The 19,082-nt window shown below is 43.7% G+C and overlaps 1 protein-coding gene across 1 annotated transcript in view; it reads left to right on the top strand.

The window, feature by feature from the left end:
• Window positions 1–19,082, top strand: part of MAP2K1 (mitogen-activated protein kinase kinase 1) — a 75,939-nt gene that overhangs the window by 36,347 nt on the left and 20,510 nt on the right. The window contains exons 2-5 of the mRNA XM_061158017.1: window positions 2,392–2,602; window positions 3,851–3,997; window positions 11,249–11,326; window positions 11,888–11,939. Coding sequence (XP_061014000.1) covers window positions 2,392–2,602; window positions 3,851–3,997; window positions 11,249–11,326; window positions 11,888–11,939 — 488 coding nt within the window. The remainder of the gene's footprint in view (window positions 1–2,391; window positions 2,603–3,850; window positions 3,998–11,248; window positions 11,327–11,887; window positions 11,940–19,082) is intronic.

Raw genomic sequence — 19,082 nt, 5'->3', positions numbered from 1 at the left:
ATACAGCATTATGATTAAGGTTAGATTCTCTCTGCCCAGGTTTGAATCCTGGATCTGCCACTTACTAGATTGCAACCTTGGAAGAGTTACTTCCCCTGTCTGTGCTTGAGTTCACTCTCTGTTTTAATTGTAGGGTTGTGGATTAAATGCATTAATATGTGTAAAACACTTAAAAGAGAATACGGTGTTATTAAGGAGAGTGGTTATCTTTTCATCTAGCCCCCCTTTCTTCTCTCCCTCATATATGTTCAGTGTGGGGGTGTGTATGTTCTTTCTTTTTGGCTGCACTGTATGGCATATGGGATCTTAGTTCCCCAGCCAGGGATTGAACCTGTGTCCCCTGCATTGGAGGCGCAGGGAGTCAACCACTGGACCACCAGGAACGTCCCTGTGTGTGTGTGTTCTAGAGAGCTTTTTTGAGTCTGCATTTCCCCGACTACTTACCCTCCAGGCAGCTGTAACCTCTTCCAAGTTTTAGCTGTGAGGTCTGTCTGCATTTGACGTGTGTTTCTAAATGTTGTCATCAATGGGCTCCTTTGTGGAGAGGCCGTAGAGAAAGGAAAGAGGGTGTGCGCTGTGCTCTCCCATCAGCCATGGTTCCGGCGCCCTACCTGAGGGCCTGAGGGGAGCATGAGACTGATCTGAGCCTTTTAGGATGAGGATATTGACCAACTGTTAGTCTGCTTGGGCTGCATCACAAAATACCATAGACTGGGCGGCTTACACAACAGGAATTACTTTTCTCCTAGTTCTGGAGGCTTGAAGTCCAAGATGAGGACTGGTTGACTTGCCAGCATGGTTGAGTTTTGGTGAGACATCTCTTTTTGGCTTGTAGACACTGCTGTCTTGCTGTATCTTCACACAGCCTTTCCTTGGAGTGTGTAGGGGGAAGGCCACCTCTCTTACAAGACTATCAGTCCTATCTGAGTAGGACTCTACCCATATGACCTTACTTAACCTTAATTATCTCCTAAAAATCCTATCTCTAAACACTGGGGGTTAAGGTTTCAACTTACGAATTTTTAGGGGACATAGTTCAGTTCATGGCACCAGCCTTCTTTCCCTGCAGAGTTTCCCAGTGAGGAAGATTGGGAAAGTCAGCCCCATGTCCTCTTTGGCCCCGTGTACTGTATTATTTGTAAGGCAGTATTGGATCCTCCCATACACTGGGGAGGCATAGGGTCTCCATCTCCTGCTTAAGGTTTGGAACATAATGTGAACGAAGAGTGGAAGATGATGCTTGGGATTGCTCTTACCCTTCAAGCTCAGAAATGGTGTGCATATTGAGGGGAGGGGGTCACCAACTTTCTGATGCGTAGTGACTGCCTGTCTTGTCACCCGTGTTGTTTGTTTAGACTAAAGACAAAAATGAAACACAGTAGAAGCTCTCCTTACCACCCTTCTCTTCACAAGCTCCCAGGAGGTAATGAGTACTTTTCAGTTCTTTATGTAAAACACACTAGCAGGCTGCTCTCTGCCATCCCCGCTCACTCTGGCACCCACTGGTTGAATTATGTGCTTACCAAGAGATGATTTGTTCCCAAAGTCATTTGTACAGTTACAGCTGGTATTGTAATTAAGTAATGTGTGTATTTAAATATAAGATAAACTGATGAAATATGACTGCAAACGAAGTGGTTTTCTTTTTTCTCTCCCTGTGAATACTGGTTAAGAGCTGTGGAAAGACTCAGTAAGTCCAAGTCAGTAAAAAAAAAATTACTGTCACATTAGGTGAGCATTAAAATTGGAGAAAGTCATCCAATTCTTAAAGTTTTATTGAGATTATTCTGTTGACATTTTTACTCCACTTTAAGGTGGGTGAATATGCACTTTTATGTTTGTTGCAAAAATAAAAATTTTAGGTATATCCCGTTTGCTCTGTTTTGATTCACCTTGTTCCTGATCTGATCACATGGAGAAGGAGGGTTTCTGTTGTGATTCAGGTTAGAGCCTGTTTCGATGATGTGCTTTGGTTTCAGTTTGGTGGTTTTAGGAAACAGATTGTATTTTGTTTATGGTGTTGTAAAACCAGCACTTGTGGGACTTTTTGAAACTGGGGTTTTAAGGCAGAGTAGGGTGGCTCACTCTGGATTTTAGTAGATTCTGTAGTTCCTCTCGTAGGCCCAGAGCCTATTGAGAGAGAACTCATCCCCTTATTTTACCAACGAGGAGACCAGGCCTTGAGAGGGGAAGTGTGTCTGTGGTGAGCCGCGGGGTGGCGGAGTGAAGGGGGCGGAGCCAAGGGGGCGGAGCCACAGCAGGTAAGACCCTCCCCCGAGCCGCCTCCGCCAGCGCTCTGGCCCCAGCGCTGGAGCTCTCCACAGAAGGAGCGCTCCTTTGGGTGGGCCTCTCTGATGCCAGTGTTGACCTGTGCGCCTCGCTTTGGGACAGGACCAACCTGGAGGCCTTGCAGAAGAAGCTGGAGGAGCTGGAGCTCGATGAACAGCAGCGGAAGCGCCTCGAGGCCTTTCTGACCCAGAAGCAGAAGGTGGGGGAACTGAAGGATGATGACTTTGAGAAGATCAGTGAGCTGGGTGCCGGCAATGGAGGTGTGGTGTTCAAGGTCTCCCACAAGCCGTCCGGACTCGTTATGGCCAGAAAGGTGAGGGCACTTTAAAAAAAAGGACTGAATCAAGCTTGCCTTGGTAGACAGGTAATTGGATTATCTCTTAGAAGACCTGGGGGCCTGGAGACAAGGGTGGAAAGAAAATTGACTTTTCATTCAGTACCCTTCTGTGCTGTTTGAAGTTTGAATTTGTGTTATCTATTAGAGTACAGATAAGCACACTCACGATGTGTTAGTGTATTTATCTGACTCCCCAGACTGGAAAATAACAGCAAGAGACCCTTTGTTAGCTTTCTGGGTGCTCTAGAAAGAAAGCTGAGATGCTCATTTGCCATTTATCAAGAGCAGCGGCTGCTTTCATTTACCCAGCCGCAGGGACACACAGAACACTGCCTTCATGTCGTTTCTCCGTGCTTCCCCTTCATCTCCCTGCAGTACGGCATCTTGGCTCCCCACCCTGGCATGCAGTCCTTGAGCTGGACTGCCCTCCCCGGTGACCCTGGGTCCTCCTCTTTCTGGACAGCAAATTTGGACTCTTCCATGTTTTGCAGCACACCATGTTCATTTCTGTCCACATATTTTTGCTCATGCTGTTCCTTCCATCTTTTCAAACACTTTGCATCTTCAAGGCCCACCTCCTGTCTAGCTTTCACTAGTGCCCATGCTGATAACTGCTGCTTCCGTGTCTTCTGACACTTATTGCCCATAGCTCTTTTTAGAAGCTCAGCCTTATTCGGTAACCATTTCATGTTTTTTTCACCTGTCTCCTCAGCTGAAACAGGGGACAACATGGAGGGTGGGGGAGATAAGGAGGCTCCTGAGGCCTTGGCTAAATCTCAACCACATCAGGCTCCTAAGGTCAAGGGGAAGTCTCTTGGGCAGCTTAGATTGGCAGACCCAGTTCCTCATACCCTTCTGGTTCTGCATCCCTTGGGTATCAACCAAGTCTCTAAGGCCACTTCCCCTCATCTCTCAGCTTCCCAGGTCCTTTTGTTCTTGGGAACAAAAGGGCCCTCTTCCTCAGTTTTGGCTCCTGGGAGCAGAGGCACAGCTATCCCTCCCCTGGGTACAGCTCCTCCAGTGCCAACACCTGCCTTGGTATGTTGGCACTCAGCACTCTAGTTGGCCAGTAACCTGTATGTTGAAACTTGCCTGTTTTCCTCTCTTCCTACCTTTAAGAGCTTAAGCATTTAAGAAAACTTCTATCTCTCCACCCATCCACCCACCCCTCCATCCATCCATGTATGTTTAAAGCTTCTCTTCCTTCCACCTTTCTTTCCCCAGCTAATTCACCTGGAGATCAAACCTGCCATCCGGAACCAGATCATAAGGGAGCTGCAGGTTCTCCATGAGTGCAACTCGCCTTACATCGTGGGCTTCTACGGGGCGTTCTACAGCGATGGCGAGATCAGCATCTGCATGGAGCACATGGTATGTGGCGGTGTCCGCCTCTGAAGAGCGGCCTGCGAAGTTGGGGGCTCTGAGATGTGACCTGACCGATTGCTTCCTTGTTCCTCCCTGGATCCAGATCACTCTCTGGGGCCTTTAGGACACCTGACTGTAGAAGTTGGATTAACCAAGAAAATGACAGGCCTCCTTCCTAAGTCCCTGTCTCTTCAGAGAGGTGGCAGCAACCAGGTGTCCCAAGGTTGTACCTGGAGCACATCTCTCAGTTTTCTTGATCCCAAGATTTCGATGTGGGTAAAGCCTGGTTAATGTAGTTTAACCCCATATATTACACGCCATGCTGTGTACTAGGTGCACGGTTCAGGGGTGCACTCACTTCAAGATGAGTGAAGGTGGGTGAGTCCCTGCTTTCAGAGAGGTTATAACTTGCTATAAGAGCAGGGTTAGCAAAATTAATCCTGATGAACTAATATTTATTGGGTATATATCATATTAAGGACTACCCTAAGCAAATTAATATTATATTTCTACAAATACCTTATTGAGTTGGGTACATTATCTGTATTTTACAAGTGAGGAAACTGAGGCTCAGAGAAATGGAATAACTTAATCAAGGTCATGCAACTGGTAAGCAGAATTAGTAAAATTTGAACCAAGGCTGTCTCACCCCAATGTACTTTGTTGAGTCTACTGGATAGGGATTGGGGATCTCTTTCTATCCTGATGGCCAGAATTTCAAAGAGAGAGAGGCTGGCTTCAAGGTTGCTAATCTTTTCTGTCCCCAATAGGCAGCATGGCACAGGGCACTTTGGAATCTGAGATGTTGATTCATATCTCCCTTCTTCACAAAAATCCAAGTGGACACTTTGTCTTGTTTGCCATTGTGTCTCCAAAGCCACAGCAGGTGCTCAATAATTATTTGTTTATAGATGTCACTTTCTCATCGTGTCCTTGGAAAGTTTTTTATCTTTCTGATTCTCAGTTTCCTCATCTGTAAAATGGGCATTATTCTACCTGCCTTGTTGTGGTGAGGATTAATTAAAAGATGTAAGTCTTCTTCCACACTGTCTGACTCAGAGTACACCTTCTGCAGACTGTAGCTTTTGCTTTATCCTCACTGGAGCTGACAGTTCAGAGACCAAGGCTAACGTGACTGAGTCTCCCTGCTTCCTGGTTGCTCTGCTTTCAGTCCCTGCCTTGTGTCCCCCAGCAACTTCTCTGCTTCCTTCCTGACTCTAGACCTGCCCTCAGCTCTGTAATGAGAGCCCCAAGGCCTGGTCTTAATAAACTCTAGGAGAACCCTCCCAGGAAGTTTGTCCCTTGCCGATGCCCCTGTTATCTTGAACATCTTTTCATTTTAATGATTAAGAAATGCCATACACTGTGTTTCAGGCATGTGCTGACTCTCTTTGCAGTACCATATGGAACGTAGGTTCTGAAATATGTCTTTGGTGCCCCTGAAGGTCCCTGAGAAAGCTCTCATTCCTTCTTGCTTCCGTGAGAGTGCAGCAGCCTCAGTGGGAAGCATGTGAGCATTCCTGGCTTGGTCTCAGCCCAGGCCTGGGGTGCCGATTATTCTCAGCTTGGTGGGGTGGGGAAGGGCAGAGGGAGGGGCTGCTGCTTCTCCTTGGGGTTTCTTGTGCTCTTTGTGTTGGTGACGGTTGGTTTTCCAGCTTTAGCCCAAGAGTTGGATGAAAATGTGTATATGGCAATGGAGGTTCTTGAAAACTAGAAGGGTGAGAGGGTGGAGGTGATGGTGATCAACCAGTGGTAAAACAAGAAAGGCCTGAGCAACCTTTTTCCGTCTTACATCTTGCTAAAATAACAGAAAACGGGTGGTGGCCTGGCTTGGCACAATGGTAACTAGCTTTTGCATCTTCTACCACTTGTTGAGTCCTTTTCATGTTATATGACTTATTAATCATACCAGCCCTGTCATATGACATGGATTGATCCCCACCCCTACCCCAAGCTGGTAGATGGAGAGAGTAAGGCCTTGAGAGGTTTAGTAATTAGTCTAAGTTTTATAACCAGTAAGTGTCAGAGCTGAACTCTAACTGATGTCACTAACCAGATCCATCTTCTTTAAATTTCATATTGTCTCCATTACGCTATGTAAGTCATGTACTCACTCAGGATTTTCTCATCTCTGCAGAAAAATGTTTGGACTGGACCTTTTCTAGGGACCCCTCCCCATGCTAACCTTTTGTGTTTCCGTGGTTTTGGCCCTCATAGCCAGTCAGTTCACTACATTGGTTAATCATTATGGAATCAGCTTCGCAAGCATGTATTTTAGTGCCCAGTAGTGCAAAGTGCCACATGAGCTGCTGCAGGGATGGGGACACTGGGAGCAGTGTCTCAGTGAGGGTCTCACTGTGGACATGGGGGCCCTTTGAGCAGCAGATGTGTGTCACCTCATGTCTGCTGTCTTCTGAACCATCAGAAATTCTTTCCTGAGTAACCTCCAACCCCTTCATTAAAGGGTAGCACAGAACTGGAGGTTATTCTTCCTTTAATAGAGAAGCCAGGAGGTTGTTTGTAGGTTTGAGCATGGTTGAACCCCAGGGTGCTTGCTTCAGAGGTTAGGATCAGGCCCTAAACATTGATAGTCAGCGGCCTCTTCACTTATCCAGATGCTGCTGGAACCTTTTTCTATTGGCCACATGTGGCATCTTGCCACATAGAGTTCAGTCTTCCTCTTTGTCTTAAATTGACCTGTATTGGGACTTCCTCATACTGGAACCCTTCTTTCTTCAGTCTGGATTCAGAGATACTGATCACAGCCTCGTGCTCCTTGCCCGTGTTCAGCCTTTCCCTCCCAGAGGAGGAGGTGACACAGGATGTCATGGGGGTTGGTACCCATCCTCTTAGCCCATTTCTAGTAGCTTCAGGTCAGTTGTTTTCCCCCATGGATTTGGCTCTCTGGGGAGAGGGAGATTCTCTCACTTAAGTCCTCAAAACACAAGGTGTCTCTGGAATTAGCTGAGGAGGTAATTACCTGGGGAAGCTGAGCCTGGGAAACTAGCTGTCAGAGGCTGGAATGGTCAAAAGCTTTCTGGGGCCAAGTACAGTGTAGGACACCTGTTAGGTGATATGTGTCGACTGACTGATGAGGGAGGCCAGGGTTGGGGGGTGGGGTGGGGCGTGGTCAGGCCTGGGGCTCGAGAGTTAGGGCCTCCTGTTTCTGGGGATACCCAGGCCCAGCTGAAACTGCCTCAGTACTAGTGGAGAGGCTCAGAGCTGCCAGGGACGGGACCCTGGAAAGAAGCAGTTGTGGCCTGAAGTCTAAGCAGCCAGGCCCCAACGGTAGCTTTCTGCTCTCGGCTGGGCGCTCTTACCCCTTCCTTGGTGTCTGCACAGGCCTCCTGCAAAAGAGCTCCTGCACTGGCTGCTTTGCCAGGACAGTTTTCTAATGGCTGGCTGCCGCTTCTCTTTGGGTATTTCTGCTTTGTCTCAGCTTCCCCATTTGAAGGCGCTGTCGTGTAGAGCTCCATTCGTTAGCCGTGTCCCACCTTCCCAGGCTCTCTGGCCCTCTCTGTATCATAGTCTTTGCATGATCTCCTTTGTCACTGGCATTTCCCCCAACACTTTATTATAAAAAAATTCAGAAGTTAAGAAAGTTGCAGGAATTGTGTAATGTACACTCTAAACCCACCACCTCAATTCTGCCATTAACATCTTCCCGTGTTTGCTTTTATCACACCTGTCCACTTATATATTGCTCAGATAGTTTATTGGGATGCACTTTAAATTTGTCATCAGCGTGCATTGAGCCCTATCTTAATGTACTTGGCTAGGGGCTGACCTTTTCTAGAAAAAAGCTGTGTTTGTAGTGCCCAGTCTGGATTTTGAGACCCAAGGGGGTACCTGGATGCTGCCTGACCAGAATAGAAATGTTCTTATCTTTGGGGAAGTAGACTCCTGCTCAGGGGTAGCCGGGCAACCAGAGAGCTGGGAATTCAGGGTTGATGTTTTGAGCTTTTTTTTTTTTTTTTTCCATAAAGCATTTGTCTCCTCTATAGAAAACCGTCACAAAAGCACCACTGACTTAGTTAATAATCGGCTTCTAAAAATAAGTCCAGTTTTCAGCAGCTTTAGTCAGCGAAGGCAGGTCCTTGGCAACTGTGCAGTAGAATTGAAAGGTTGGGAGGTGAGTCGCAGGCAGCACTGGGTGAGCCTGACTGTGGTTCATGCCTCTTAAATCCTGCTCCTCCCATTGCTTATACTGTAACTCTGCTTGTAGCGTAGAAGGAGGCTAAAGGGAGCAGAGCCAGCATTTCTTCCTTGTTATCAGAAATGTTTTCTATACCACGGTACTTCACTGGGCTGCCCTCTGACCTGGCAGTGGAACCTGAGAGTCTTTTCTGCCTTGTTTGCATCACAGATTTGGGCAGAGTTGCTCTGTTGCCTAGCTTCAAGTATACAGTCTTCCCTAATAATTAGGCAAAGTCGTTCAAACAAAGGGTCTGAAATCACATTCAGTTGAAAGCAAAATAGAAATAGCTGGAAACTTTCTGCACTGGAGTCCCTGTGCCTGTCAGTAAGGGAAATTGAGAGGTGCTGTGGCCTTTCTTGGAGCCTGCTGACTTGGGTGTGTTTACCTGGGCTGTGGTGCTGGCCTGATTTGGCCACCAGGGGCCTGTGACTTTGTGAAGGCAGCCAGGCTCAAAGGATGACTCAGGCACCCGCCTGGGTCACAGCCAGAGTAGTGCTCTCCCGAGGGCTCTTGGAAAATGTGTGTTTACAGAGAAGTTCTCTTGGGCTCTAGATTAATACTTCCCATCTCATAGCACATTTGAATTTTAGGTTGAATTTTGAAATCCTCCCCTGTGCTCCTCAGTTGTCTGGCCCATCGTTAGGTAGCTGTGCTTGGGAGTTTGTTGTGATGAGAAGTCTGATGTATTCAGGGCTGTTAGTATGCATGTGAGTACACACCTGCACACCTATACTGTCTTCTTTTTTCACTAACATCCATGATCCATAGTTGGTCTATGATAGAAAGTCATTGGTCCAGACTGTCCTTTCTGTAAGCAGAGAATTTTAAGTTGATAATCTGTGTTTAGCTTTATTTTAGGTGACTTTTAAAAATGATTTTTATTTACTTACTTTTTAGTTTTGGCTGCACTGGGTCTTCATTGCTAAGCATGGGCTCATTCTAGTTATGGTGTGTGGGTTTCTCATTGCAGTGGCTTCTCTTATTGCAGAACATAGGCTGTAGGGCATGTGGGCTTTAGTCATTGTGGTATTCAGGCTTAGTTGCCCTGCAGCATGTGGTGTCTTGGTTCCCTGACTAGGGATCGAACCCATGTCCCCTGCATTAGCAGGCAGATTCTTAACCACTAGACCACCAGGGAAGTCCCTAGGTAACATTTTTCAAGAGCTCTGTATCCCTGAACAAGTCTTACTTATTTTCTCACTTCCTTTAGAAAGAAAGCAGTGTTGTAGCTTCCTAACAGATTTTGCACAAACTGGATGCTCAGTAAGTATCTGTTAATTGATTTATAGGTTTAATTCTCCACTTTCATAAATGAGGTCAGGTTTTTTTTTTTTTTACTTTTAAAAAGTAAAACATTTATTTATTGTAGAAAATGTGTAGAAAAGCACAGAGAAGAAACTATCGCACAACAGAAATCCCTGATAATCTTACTATATAAACTGAAACATTTTGGTAACATTTTTGATATTCTGGTTTTGTGTGAGTATATGCACACTTTAGTTTTATAAAAATGAGATTATGCTGTGTCCTTCCTTTGTTTTTACATCATGCATTGCTCTCCAACCTTCTGTTTCGTGGCTGCGTCGTAGAGGCTGGGTGGTATTGGAAGCAGGATCTCTGTGGGAATGTCTCTCTACTTATCCTACCCAGATCTCGCCCTCCTCAAAGGCTCAGGTTCCATGTCACTCTTGCTGTGAGCCCTTCTGTTGGCCGCTTTGTCCAGGGATCGCTTCCTCCTCTGAATACCTGTAGTAATGTCTTTTCTCTTCATTTAACTGTTTGTTCCCTGCCCTGTTTCAGAGGAGGGTTTAAGGTGCCTTGCCACTTTATGAATGTGTTCTGTCTTCCCAACCAGAGGGTATTATTTCCTGTCCTTATAGTTTTTTTCATTTGTAGTTCCTCACATGTCCCTATGCCTTACGCAGAGATGATTAATAGATGATAGTTGATGATGGTAGCTGCCCAGGGTAGACAGGATAGTTTAGAAAATCAGTCTGAGTTTGTAGGAATCATCTCTGCTTCTGGGGTGATTTTATATTGTGACTGCTAATTGGCTGCATCCCAGGAGTACTAAACAATTTAATGTTTCCCTGCTTATGATCTTGTTGAAATACCCTGTTCTTGGGAGTTCCCTGGTGATCCAGTGGTTAGGATTCCACTCTTCCACCCTATTCTTTTCTCCTCTTGCTCCTCTCCTTTTACAGGTATGGAAATCATACTCATTCTTTGAGTAAGATTTCAGCTCAAATGCTATCTTCTGAGTGAAGTCAGAATTCTCCCTTCTTCTCTGGGTGTGTGCAGCACTTTTACTATATACATTTATTCTGTCTCATTGTGTTTTGTGGAGTGGTATATTTCTCCTACTAGTTTATAAATTTATTGAGGACAAGAGCTAGGTCTTTTTTGTATCTTTTTCCTCCACAGAACCTCAAACAGCGCATGGTGGTTTGTAGGATTTGTGGAATGAATAATTACTTTCTATGATATTTTTCTTTGGATTTTGTGAAGTATCATTTGTTAGGATGATACCAAATGCAAGTTGTGACTTACATAATGATGACAGATGGCAAACATTTATTGAGAACTTAGGGCCAAATATTGTTCCAAGGGCTTTGGATGTATGAGCTTGTAGCCCTGTGCGTATTATAGTAGCCTTATGTAACTGTTATCATTCCCATTGTACAAGTTGAGTAGCTTGGTCAGTGTCCACTAGATAGTCAGTGTCAGAGTTGGGGATGCAAATTTGGATAGTTTGCGTCTAGAGCACTCCTAGCCACTGCTCTCTTCTGTCATTTCTGTAGAGTGAACCACTGAATTAGTAATTTCTGACCACTAAGTTAGTAATTTATGGGATGGTTATTCATAAGATTTGAGTTATTAATCATTTGCTAGCTCCCACAATGTTTTATTCATATCTTATTTGATATCTGGGGCACACCAAAGGGTACCTTCTGGAAAGATTTGTCATGTGTGAGATTTATTTTGCTGCTGAAGTTTAACACTTGAAAGAGTAGTTAGAAACACTGTCACTAAATGGACTCTGGTATTCTTGTTCTTAGGATGGGGGTTCCTTGGATCAAGTTCTGAAGAAAGCTGGAAGAATTCCTGAACAAATTTTAGGAAAAGTTAGCATTGCTGTGAGTATATAGAGAAGCTTTTCTTCCAAGTTCTCTCATTGATAAATAGGAAAGGGACAAGGAGGAAGGTGGGAAGTTGACAAAGGGAAGTTTTCTAAGAAAAGTTAGGTTTTTCACTAGAATTTTCTCTTTTCTGGATTCTAGATACAATACCGTCTCCCCTTCACTAAAACTAGCAAAGTAACTTTCTGTATGTTAAAATCTATCTTGAAAAATAGGACGGGGTATCCAAAGGAATTCTCATTTTGGCATCAGAAAGCCTCTTTTTAGATTGAAGATTAAAAAATGAATTCAGGCAAAGTGTTCTTTTGAATGTAAATTATCTAAACTTGCAATTACCAATTTTGCTTAAAAATCATTTGCTATATACTATGTAAAAAGATGGTTTCTTAATAAGACAGATGCAAAAAGTCAAACAAAGGAGAGAAGAAAAATAAGGGAAGAAGGCAAATTTGTGATGTTAGATGAAGTATTTTCCAGATAATTTTAAAATAGAAAGGTTGAGTATTTTCTAAACACCAGGATTTCAGTTTCCATCTTTTTACACTTCCTCTCACCTAGGTAATAAAAGGCCTGACATATCTGAGGGAGAAGCACAAGATTATGCACAGAGGTAAGAAATTATTTGCTAATTGTGATGTTTTGGATTTTAGCTGAAATCTAAAAGTTGTTGCATCCTCTTTTATGTTTTGTTTTGGTATAAAAGTCGTTTGCTGGTATTTTTTATTTTTACTATGACTCTTTGACTGTTTAGTTTGATGTGGAGCAGTAAGAACCACCCTCTTTTTGCTATGTGACATGCCTGCATATTATACCAGTATACATATGCCAGCATATTAAAAAGCAGAGACATTACTTTGCCAACAAAAAGTCCATCTAGTCAAAGCTGTGGTTTTTCCAGTAGTCATGTATGGATAGGAGAGTTGAACTATAAAGAAAGCTGAGTGCCGAAGAACGGATGCTTTTGAACTGTGGTGTTGGAGAAGACTCTTGAGAGTCGCTTGGACTGCCAGGAGATCCAACCAGTCCATCCTAAAGGAGATCAGTCCTGAATATTCATTGGAAGGACTGATGCTGAAACTAAAACTCCAATACTTTGGCCACCTGATGTTAAGAACTGACTCATTGGAAAAGACCCTGATGCTGGGAAGGATTGAGGGTGGGAGGAGAAGGGGATGACAGAAGATTGGATGGGTTGGATGTCATCACTGACTCGAGGGACATGAGTTTGAGGAGGCTCCAGGTGTTGGTGATGGACAGGGAGGCCTGGTGTGCTGCAGTCCATGGGGTCACAAAGAGTCGGACACGACTGAGCGACTGAACTGAGCTGATGCCTGTTACCTGAGACTCTGAAAGCCATAGTGCCCCAGTATGCACAGACCAGATCCCCAGTGTGGAATTAGGTACCCAGCCCTCAGTCTCCTTGGCTGCCCACTGGACTAGACTGTGCATAGGCCCAAAGCCATGACTGACTGGATATGAGTTTGACTATAAAAGAAACTCTGGGTTTTATAAAAGTATACATACACTTATCATATAACCATACTATTCTTAGATATTTAAGATAAATGAAAACATGTGTATATAGATTCATATGTAAATATTTAACGCAGCTATATTCATAGTAGAAATAACTACCAAGAGATAAGCAAGTTACAGTATATCCATACAGTAGAATGTTATTCAGCAATAAAAAGAACAGACTCTTGACACACATAGTTTTTAAAAACTTTATTTTTGTCCGCTCTGTGTCTTCATTGCTGTGTGGGGACTTCCTTTAGTTATGGGGAGCAGGGCTGCTCTTCATTGCTGTGCATGGGCCTCTCACTGCGGTGGCGTCTCTTGCAGAGGAGCACAGGCTGTAGGCCTGTGGGCTCAGGAGTTGTGGCACACAGGCTCGGCAACCCTGAGGAATGTGGAATCCTCCCGGACCAGGGATCAAACGCATGTCCCCTGTACTGGCAGGCAGATTCTTACTTTTTATCTTATCTTCTTATTTCACTGTACCACCAGAGAAATCTGACACATGTAGTTTTGATGACTATCAAAAACACTTAATGTTAGATGGAAGAAGCCTGACACAAAATAGTACAGACTATTTCCATGTACGTAAAATTATAGAGAAAAAAACACAGGTCTTTAGGGACAGAAAGTAGATCGGTGGTTGCCTGAGGGCAAGAGATTAACATCAGTGAGGCCTGAGGAAACTCTCTGGGGGTGATGGAGTGTTATATCTAGATTGCGGTGGTAGATATGTGGGTATATGCATTTATCAAAAGTTAAACTTTCCGATAAAGTGGTTGCATTTTATAGTATATGTGTGCGTGCTAAGTCTGTTCAGTTGTGTCTGACACTGTGATCCTGTGGACTGTAGCTTGCCCGGTTTCTTTCTCCATGGGATTCTCCAGGCAAGAATGCTAGGGTGGGTTGCCATTTCCTCCTCCAGGGGATCTTCCCAACCCAGGGATCAAACCCACATCTCTTCTGTCTCCTGCATTAGCACGCGAGTTCCTTACCACTAGTGCCACCTGGGAAGCACTTAGTAGTATATAAAGCCCTTTATATCTTAATGAAGTTTATTTTTTAAAAAAGGTGAAGAAGCCAGAGGAAAGACAAATGGAAAACATAGTTCTCTGGTCATGTCCCTTTAGCTACAATGTGCCTTAGCACAGGTCTAGGAAGGGATGGCAGAGGAAGAGAGGAGTGGACTGGTGAGATTTACTGCCCAGCTTACGAATCATTCTGTATTCCCAGTGTTAGTCACTCAGTCGTGTGCAACTCTTAGTGACCCCATGGACTGTAGCCCGCCAGGCTTCTCTGTCCATGGAATTCTCCAGGCAAGAATACTGGAGTGGGTTGCCATTTCCTTCTCCAGGGGATCTTCCTGACCCAGAGATTGAACCTGGGTTTTCTGCATTGCAGGCAGATTCTTTACCATCTGAGCCACTAGGGAAGCTCTGTGTACTATAATACATTCTGAATTTTAGAATAGGTGTTTTTTTTTTAATTAAAATTTTAAATTGTAAAATATATATATAACATAAAATTGATCATTTTTACCATCTCAAAATGTACAGTTCAAGTGGAATAAAAAAAATTAAAATGTACAGTTCAGTGATATATTAAGTACATTCACATTGTTATGCAACCACTACCGTCAGTATTTTTAAGATGTCAGATTTGCTTTAATGGATCTGTAGTTTGAAAGACATCCCATTAAAAATCCCAGTAGCCTTTGTAGAGTTGATAAATTGTATCTAAAATTTAAATGTAAATGCAAAGGACCTAAAATAGCCAAAACAACCTTAAAAACGTAAAACATAGTTGGGAGACTAAGACTTCTGGACTTTAAGGTTTATTATAAAGCTACAGTAATCAGTACAGTGTTTGTATTGGTGTGAAGCTAAGCATAATAGATCAAATAGGACAGAATGAAGAGTTCAGAAAAAGACGCACACACATATAGTCAGTTGAGTTTTGACAGATTCCAAAGTAGTTCAATAGAGGAAGAATTTTTTCAGCAAATGATGCTGAACAATTGGATATCCATATGCACAAAAATGAACGTCTATCGTTTCCTCACACCATATACAATAATTAGCTCTCAGTGGATCACAGGTCTAACTGTATGGGTTAAAAGTCTAAAACTTCTAAAAGAAGACACAGAAGACTTTTAGTGACCTCTGTTTTAGCAGAGAGTTTTAAAATGGGACACAGGGCCTTTCCTGGTTGTCCAGTGGTTAAGAGTCCATCTGCCAATGCAGGGGACACGAGTTCAATCCCTGGTCTGGAAAGAGCCCACAAGCCACTGGGAAACGAAGCCATGCCCCACAAGTCCTGAGCCTTCGTGCTTCAAGTACTGAAGCCCGTGCACCTAGGGCCTTTGCTCCGGAGCAGGAGAAGCCACCACAGTGAGAAGCCCGAGAACCCCAGCAAAAAGCAGCCCGTGCTCATCGCAGTTAGAGAAAGCCCACACACAGCAACAAAGACCCAGCACGGCCTAAAATGAATAAACGGATGGATAAGAGAAAATGGGACATAGAAAGCAGAGACTGTAAAGCAAAAATCAATAAATTGCGCTTCATCTAAATTAATAACATTTGTCTTTCAAAAGATGCTGTGACAAAAATGAAAAGGCAAGCCACAAACTAAGAGAAAATACGGGCAAAATATATATCCATCAAAGGACTTCATTGAGAATATTTAAAGAGCTCTTAAAACCTCATAAAAAGATAAACAGTGCAATTTTTAAAAAATGGGTAAGGTCTTCCCTGGTGTTCCAGTGGCTAAGACTCCGCACTCTCAATGCAAACTCCCAGGTTCAGTCCCTAGTCAGGAAACTGGATCCCCCATGTCACATCTAAGACCTGGCACAGCCAAATAAGGAAATAAAATAAGTATTTTAAAAATGGGTAAAATATTTGAAGAGTCACTTTACAAAAGAAGGAAGATATGTGAATGGCAAATAAGCAAATGAGAAGATATTCAACATCATTAGTCATGAAGGAAATGTAAGTTACAGCCACAATGAGTTACTGCTACATACCGACTAGAATGTCTATAGAGACTAAATATATGTTATTTAGGATGTGGAGCAATTGGAACTCTCAGTCACTGCTCATAGGAATCTGAAATGGTGCAGTTTATCAGTGTTTTAAAATGTTAAGCATGCATCTATGATACATTCAACCATTTCATTCCTAGGATTTTCCCTAAAGAAAAAAAGAAAGCATAGGTTCAGTAAGGCCCTTATACCTGAATGTTCATAGTAGTTTTATTTGTAATAGCCAAAAGTAGAGACAACCCAAATGTCCATCAGCAGTTGAATGCATAAACAGATTGTGGTATATCCATACAATAGTATACTGCTTAGCCATAAAAAGAATAAACCATAGAAAAGATCAGTAGTGTGGAAGAATCTTAAAAGAGTGATGCTAAGTGAAAGAGTCAGATAAAAAAGAGCTTTGTTACATGCTGTGTGAATCTATTACATAATTCTAGAAATTGCAGACTAATACAAAATACGCATCAGTGCTTGCCTGGAGAATGAAGGAAGGGGTGGAAGGGAAGAATTACAAAGGAGTGTGAGGAAATTGGCGGGGGGGAGGGGTGGTAATAGATGTCTTTATAATCATGATTGTGGGCATGGTCATATATATAGTCATGAAGTCATACACTTTAACTATCAATATATGGAGTTTATTGTATGAAAATTATATTCCAATTGGGACTTCCCTTTTGGTCCAGTGGCTAAAACTTCATGCTCCCAATGCAGGGGGCCCAGGTTTGATCCCCAGTCAGGGAACTAGATCCCACATGCCACAACTGAAGATCCCACATGCCACAACTAAATAAATAAGTAATTTTTGTTTTAAAAAAGGGTAAAATTATATATCAATAAAGCTGTAAAAAAGCAAAAAAAAAAAAAATAGTCAAGTTGCTGAAAACTATCTCTTTATCAAGAGAGATATAAAGAGAGATTCTTAAACGCAGCCAGGGAAAGGGACAATTACTTTGGAAACAGTTTGCTAGTTTTTTTAAAAAAGTTAAATCATACAACCCATTTACTTCATTTCTCAGTATTGACCTCTAAGAAAAATGAAAATGTTTGTTTGTACAGAGATTTGGCCACACATGTTCATAAGCATCTTTATTAAAGATAGTACCAAACTAGAAACAACCAAAATATTTATCACCAGATGAGCAAGTAAACAAATTCTGATATATTCAAACAACGGAAGACAGCTCAACAATAAAAGCGAGCAAATTGTTGATATGCACAACTTGGATAAATCTCACAAACATTATGATGAGTGAAAGGAGCCTTATAGAAAAGAGTCCATACTGCATGGTTCTACCAGAACAGTCAGAATTAATCCATGGTAACACAGGTTGCCTGAGGGTCTCAGGGGCTCGAGTGAGGGTGAACTTCAGAGGGGCGCGACAGAAAGTGACGCTGCGGAGCCCACATCTCCTGTTTTTAGTGCAGTCGTTAGTCTAGTCCCGGTGTTCTCTGTCACGTGGCTTCCGTGTGCCATGCTGTGGTGTTGGAGGAGCACTCACTCTATTTCCCTTTTGAAGAGACGAGGGTTTCAGCTTGTTCCCGGAATAACCAGCTTGCTTTCCCCTTCCTCCCGGTGCTGCCCTCACTTTCCCAGCAATTTTGGCTTCACTGTTTATTGCTTTTTGGCATAGAGAGCTGCCTCATGAGCCAGGCAGGATTCCGGACAGATGTCTTCACGGAGAGCTCACTCCTTGCCCAGCCGACAAGGAGCAGTCACTAGAAGGACTTCTGCTCCGGTGAGCAGAGTGTGTGGGCGGGCAGCCAGGCCTGGCGGCTCTGCATTTCAGACTCATGCTGTTTGTGGGGCTTGTCCAGAAAGACTTCTGAAAGAATTCACTGTAAGGCCTGGCCTGGAAGTGGTCCTCCTCTTGCACAACTTGATTCCTTATCAAGAAGCACGACCAGTGGACGGTTGCTGGAAGATGACTTGGAGTGAGAATGAGAGTCTCCCTGCCTCTGTCTTTAGGCTTTCTCACTGCTAGTAAGGTCAGTGAGTTCCACTTCTGATTTCATATATTCTGCACTGAAATTTAAACTCCGTTTCTTCTCATTCTATCCTTGAGGTAAAATGGGGAAGAATAAAAAGGCTTTACATTTGCCTTACATTAAAAAAAATTCTTTACTTCTTTTTTTTTTTTAAATCTCTGGTGTAATTTTTTTTCTTTTTAAGAAAATTTTTGGCTTTACCACTAGTGCACCTGGGAAGCCCCAAAAAAGTGTAGACAGGCCTTCAAAAAACTGAATCCCCGGACTGTGTTGGGGCAGGGACCAGGAAGGACTGCTCTGGTTTGGGAGGCTGGGTCACTCAGGCAGAATAGCGGCCCGAGTCCGCGGCTCCCGCAGGGTGGCTGCTGTGGGCCAGTTGGCCCGTCTTGGCCTCACCGGGGGTGGGCTGCCGGCTCAGTCACCTCCCAGACGGGCCCAGTGGCACTGCCTCTGAAGCGTGTGCTGCCACAAGAATCATGCAGGTATCAAGCGGCCCTCCCTTCCTACTGAATGTGGGGTGCGGGTTGGCACATCCATGTGCCAAGGTGACAGGATTTCTTCTTCTTCTTTTTTTTTTTTTTTGGCCACACCACGCAGCATGTGGGATCTTAGTTCCCTGACCAGGGATTGAACCCTCTCCCTGGGCAGTAAAAGCATAGAGCATTGAGCACTGGACTGCCAGGGAAGTCCCCAACAGGTTTTTAAAGTTGAAAGTGATTTCTAGGTGTGCTTTACTCTAAGTAAAAACAAATGTAGAAGAGAAACTTATAAGTTGTTCTGGGGGCACTTTTGCTTTTTAAAACATTGACTGGAAGATTTTTCGAATATAATTTCTCACAGAATCTTCAGGAAGGCAAGCAAAAATTTTATCACTTTGATTCAGACTTCTTTTTTAGGGGGTGGGAATATGCCAGTGATACAAACTTAGGCATACCAGCACTTCCAAACTGCTTTTTAAGTGAGAGGAAGTATAGTAATGGTGTTTGGGTGAACAGCTGTTTTCACCTACTGTTTAGGTCCTGTTTTTGCACCTAGGTAGTGGCTTCTTGAAAGTTTCAGTTTTCTTTCTCGGAGTGGGTGAGTGTGTCCTGGACCTCGTGAGCTGCACTGCTCTGGGTGTGCCTGGGGCTGGCTTTCTTGTGTTTCTGGATGGGAACCTAGAGATCAGCAGATGCTCACCTTCATTCCTGAAGTGCTTGGTCTCTG

Source organism: Dama dama, chromosome 12 (genome assembly GCF_033118175.1).
Source record: "Dama dama isolate Ldn47 chromosome 12, ASM3311817v1, whole genome shotgun sequence".
Classification (NCBI taxonomy): domain Eukaryota; kingdom Metazoa; phylum Chordata; class Mammalia; order Artiodactyla; family Cervidae; genus Dama; species Dama dama.
Note: the sequence above shows the minus strand (reverse complement) of the source record. Positions and strands in the feature narration are given on the sequence as shown.